The sequence below is a fragment of the Nematolebias whitei genome, chromosome 13 (assembly GCF_014905685.2).
Source record: "Nematolebias whitei isolate Nwh7 chromosome 13, NemWhi1, whole genome shotgun sequence".
NCBI lineage: Eukaryota > Metazoa > Chordata > Actinopteri > Cyprinodontiformes > Rivulidae > Nematolebias > Nematolebias whitei.
The window spans coordinates 32,639,045-32,643,681 of NC_056510.1; the positions used below are offsets into that span (position 1 = coordinate 32,639,045).

The 4,637-nt window shown below is 42.2% G+C and overlaps 1 protein-coding gene across 1 annotated transcript; it reads left to right on the forward strand.

Moving 5' to 3' along the window:
- Nucleotides 1-531: 531 nt before the first annotated feature.
- Nucleotides 532-1,570, forward strand: LOC119419298 (mediator of RNA polymerase II transcription subunit 14; the record flags this gene model as incomplete). The annotated part of the gene is given in 3 exon segments (XM_037686609.1): nt 532-655; nt 747-936; nt 1,036-1,570. Coding segments are annotated over 3 exon segments (388 nt in total), but the record flags the coding sequence as incomplete, so codon positions are not given.
- Between the last annotated feature and the right edge of the window lie 3,067 nt (nt 1,571-4,637).

A 4,637-nucleotide genomic window follows, 5' to 3' on the forward strand; every position in this document is an offset into this window, starting at 1 on the left:
GGTCTACACTCATCTCCAGGCCAGCGGTCACTCTTTCAGGGATGAAGATGTGCACATCCTGGATAGAGAGGAACGATGGTTTGAGAGAGGAGTAAAGGAGGCCATCTTTTTGAAAAGAAACCGTCCATCGTTAAACAGGGGTGGAGGCCTCCGTGTTCAATTGTCCCCCTCTTACAATGCTGTGATTGCTAGTATCACTCAGCCCTCTGTGAATAGTAAACAGCCATCAGTGTGCTAATGATCCATTGTTAGGCTGATGGTCCTTCTTGAGCATGTGATCAGCTGGTTTTGGTTGTCAGCAGCAAAACTGGTTGATCCACTCCGAGAAGGTGCTATTTAAGAGACTGAGCTGAATACAGCACCTCAGACTGAGGAAGTCTCTCGGACGAGAGACGAAACGTTTCTACATTTTTTGTTGTTTTGCTTTGTTTTGTTTTGTTTTTTTGAATGTCCAGAGGACCAGATTTAACTTTTTTGGATTCAAAACATTTGTTTTCCAGTGCATCATGTCTCAATGTATTTCTTGCAGTACTCTGACCAGGCCGGCCAGCTTAAATGGAATGTCCAGTTTTGTCTCACCATCCCTCCCAGCGCTCCCCCCATTGCTCCTCCTGGGACCATTGCTGTGGTACTCAAGGCAAAGATGCTTTTCTTTGTAAGTTCCAGCTGTTCGTCCTGTCCACCGTCTCTTCAGTTCCAAACCTTCTGAATATTTAGAGGCTGTGCATATTTGTTTCCACCCACAGTTGCAGCTGACCCAACGCATCCCAGTGCCCCAGGAGCCAGTAACCATTATTGTGCCCATTGTGTACGACATGGCCACAGGCCTCACTCAGCAGGCAGACATCCCCAGACAGCACAGCTCCTCTGGGGCGGCAGCGCTCCTGGTCTCTAATATCCTCAAGAGGTTCAACGAGCTGCACCCAGCCAGGCAGGGTGAGACTCTGAGCTCAGGATCAATTGACTAAACTTGTTATCAGCAGAATGTTTTGCATTTAACAGATTGGCCTTACTAACACGTTCCTTTTCCTCCAGGAGAGTGTACAATATTTGCATCTGTTCACGAGCTGATGGCCAACCTTACTCTTCCTCCCGGTACCAGACAGTAGGAACAACAAACACAGGCAGAGCTGAAACTCAGCTGGACTCCACTAACATCTCCAAGTTTGTTTGGATACAAGTCTGTAGACCCAACACCAACATGTGCTTCTCCTCTGATCAGAACTTTGGGTTCATGCAAATTTGCTGTTAAAAATAGACATGGACAAAAAAGGAGGTTTTTTTTTGTTTGTTTTTTCTGCTAAAGTAGTTCTTAGAAATGATCAACTCTGGATGCAAAATTGTGTAAATATTCAGTTTTTCCTCTTCAGTGCACTTGTAAACAAATGTCTCAAAATTAAGTCTGTTTACAAAAAATGCACCTTGTTGTAAATTTTTGTCTAAAAGAATTGGGTAAGTTAGATTTTTTGCAAGAGCCCTGTTTTTTATGCTTGACTGATACTGTTGTAGTATCGGGATAGATTCCTTGGAACATTATTAGTTATCTTCTTGCCTTTCATTTGTCCGTGTACCTGCTTTTTTATTTAATTTTCTATACTGTAAAACTGATGAATTTTATAAATCAGTTGTGTTTTATTAAGATCCATTTTGAGTCCTAACTGAAGGATCCGGTCTCTCTTTGCTATTTAATAAAACAAGTTCATAACTGGTTTGTTTTTTCAAGGATCTTCTATTGGCATTCAAGCAGAAGTAGTGAAGCTCATTACTTGGACTTTAATAGGAAATTGTCAGAAGAAAGTTTAATTTATGTGATTATTACATACAAAAGTAACCTTGGTCAGTTTTCTCTGTTTGGCTGCCATACAAAGAATTTAAAAGGTTTGTATATTTCTATTTATAGACCTTTGATTGGGAAACAAAACAGGAAAAAGGATGAAACAACTTGAGTGCATACTTACTGGTGTTGATTTTTGGGGTCTATCAGGTTGGGTGTTTATATTTACTGAAATCATTTGATTTTGAAAGTGCCCACAGTTGGATCTTCTTTTACTACAGCAATTTTGTGGTTTCTGACAAAACCAGACTAAATTAAATCTGTATAAAAATAAAGAATGATATGGTCAATGTATGTGTCCATGAACCATACAGGTGCTGGTCATAAAATTAGAATATTATGAAAATGTTTATTTATTTCAGTAATTCCATTCAAAAAGTGAAACTTGTACATTATATTCATTAATTACACACAAATTGATATACTGTATATCAAATGTTCATTTCTTGATCTTGATGATTATAACTGACAACTAATGAAAACAAGTTACGTATGTAACTACGGTTCTATGAATCCCGGATGACCGCCAGAGGACGGTGCTGAAAGCACTAAATGTTCCCTTCACGCATGCGCTGTTCGAGTAATAATACCAACAGAGTCTCAGGTGCGACACGGATGACCAATCGGAGACTATATAGCCCGACGTCATCCGCACCTCTGCTCTTACAGAAGCTTCTCGCGGAATGCAAGGATTCTGAGTGACAGAGAAGCTCTGGCGGTCATCTGGGATTCATAGAACCGTAGTTACATTAAAAAAAGTCCATGCTCAATAATCCAGGTATACAATCCAACATTTTTTACATACTTAACGTTCGTTCTATTTCAACCCTCCTGGCTGCCACAGGGCGGTGCTGAAAGCACTGAATAAGTAATACCAATGATGTCACAAGGAATCCTAAGCACACACCTCACTGAGGAGGCCCTGAGGACCCTTTTCGAAGAACCTGGCCCAGGGGATGAGGGGTGGCCACGTTAACGATGTAAAATCTGGTGAACGTGCTTGGGGAAGCCCATGATGCAGCAGCACATCTTGTTTCCAGCGGAACCCCTCTCAGGGCAGCCCAGGAAGCGGAGATGTTCCTGGTAATGTGCCTTCACGCCGACCAGCAGGGGGCCGTGCCCTGCAGCATAGGCGTGGCAGATGACATCCACGATCCAGTGGGAGAGGCGCTGTTTGGAAAGAGGACAGCCTAACCTAGGGCCTCCGTAACACACAAACGGCTGGTCTGAATGTCGTATCACGGCAGTAGCTGCAACGTATGCCTCCAGTGCCCTCACCGGGCACAATAATTCAGATCCCTCACCAGGCGTAGGCTGAAAACGTGCCAGCCTCAACGGTTGGTTACAGTGAGGGTGAGATAACACCTTTGGTACAAATGCAGTGTTTGGCCACAAGGTAACACCAGAGCCCTCAGGGCCCCACCTGAGACATGAGGGGCTGACTGAGCGAGCATGTAGCTCGCCGACCCTCCTTGCTGAGGCAATAGCCAACAAAAAAGCTGTCTTACATGAAAGCCACTTGAGGTCCACCTGCGTCAGAGGCTCGAACGGAGAGCGGCACAGCTTCGAGAACCAAGGGCAGATCCCAACCTGGTGCTCATGGAGCTGTTGGCGGGTGCGACCTACGGGCACCACGCAGAAAAAGAGAGACTAGATTATGGCTCCCTACCTTACAGCCATCAATGCCAGCGTGATTAGATGATATTGCCGCTACATAAACTTTTGTGGAGTTTATCAAACTTTGTTGTTCAATAAAACTTAGCAGACTGAGAACTTTGTTTAAAAAAACACGTAGCAAGGTTTATTTCTCTTCTGCAGAAGGAGAGAACACATGGAATGGAAACGCAGCCCACGAATTCCTGTGTGTTCTCTAAAAAACATGAGCAATGCAGCTTCATTTATACATCTTCATATGTAACAGATCTTGCTTTGTTATAACAGCCATTACCTCATTTGCAATCTTATCAGAGAAAAAAACAGACAGTACGTTTGTGGTCAGTGACTGGTTCTGGAGCTGGGTTTGAGAAACGGAAGTTACAAAGCTTCACACACTGATGCTGAAGGGATTTAGCTGATAAGCTTTAGCAGAGTGTGATATAAAGTAAATGACTAATAAGTATGATGATAAACTTGATGAGCAAAATAAACTGGTATCAGTGTTTTACATTTCCACAAAGTACTGATCCTTTCTGAGACTCAGAGCTAAAACTGCAGGCAAATATTTTAATTATCATTATAAAGTAAACTATAAATTGAGTAAACATATCAAACTTTTATATTAACAACCCAGAAAATATCAACACTTTAAGCATTGTTGAAATAACATGTAAGATAAAACATAAAGAGTTATTGTTGCTTTTCCTTAAGCTTACAATGAAGTGTCTGTTTTTGGGACGGATTTGGTGACAGTGCAACCACTCCCTGCTGAATGAAATGGGAAGAATGCTGACAACTGATGCAACAAAACAGGGAGTGGGACATTTATTGTTCTTGTGGCAGAATGTTTCAGTAACAGAAACTCTTCTTTAGTGAAAAACAACTCCATATAAGGAAGCTGCAAACTGTTGCTGGACAGAGATGAAATAGCAACGTGTACTACAATAACTTGTTCTGTGACATCTCTGGGTGTCATCTTCAGCATAAATACTTTGTGTAGAATTGCTCACTCAGACGTGACCTTCTGATGGCTGTGTTTCTGTGACTGGCTTGGTAAGCATCTCCTTCCAGCTGGAAACTTTAATAAACCCTTGTATGTATTCTGATATTATGGTCTCTGGCTTATAATTGTGTCTTTTCTCCACAT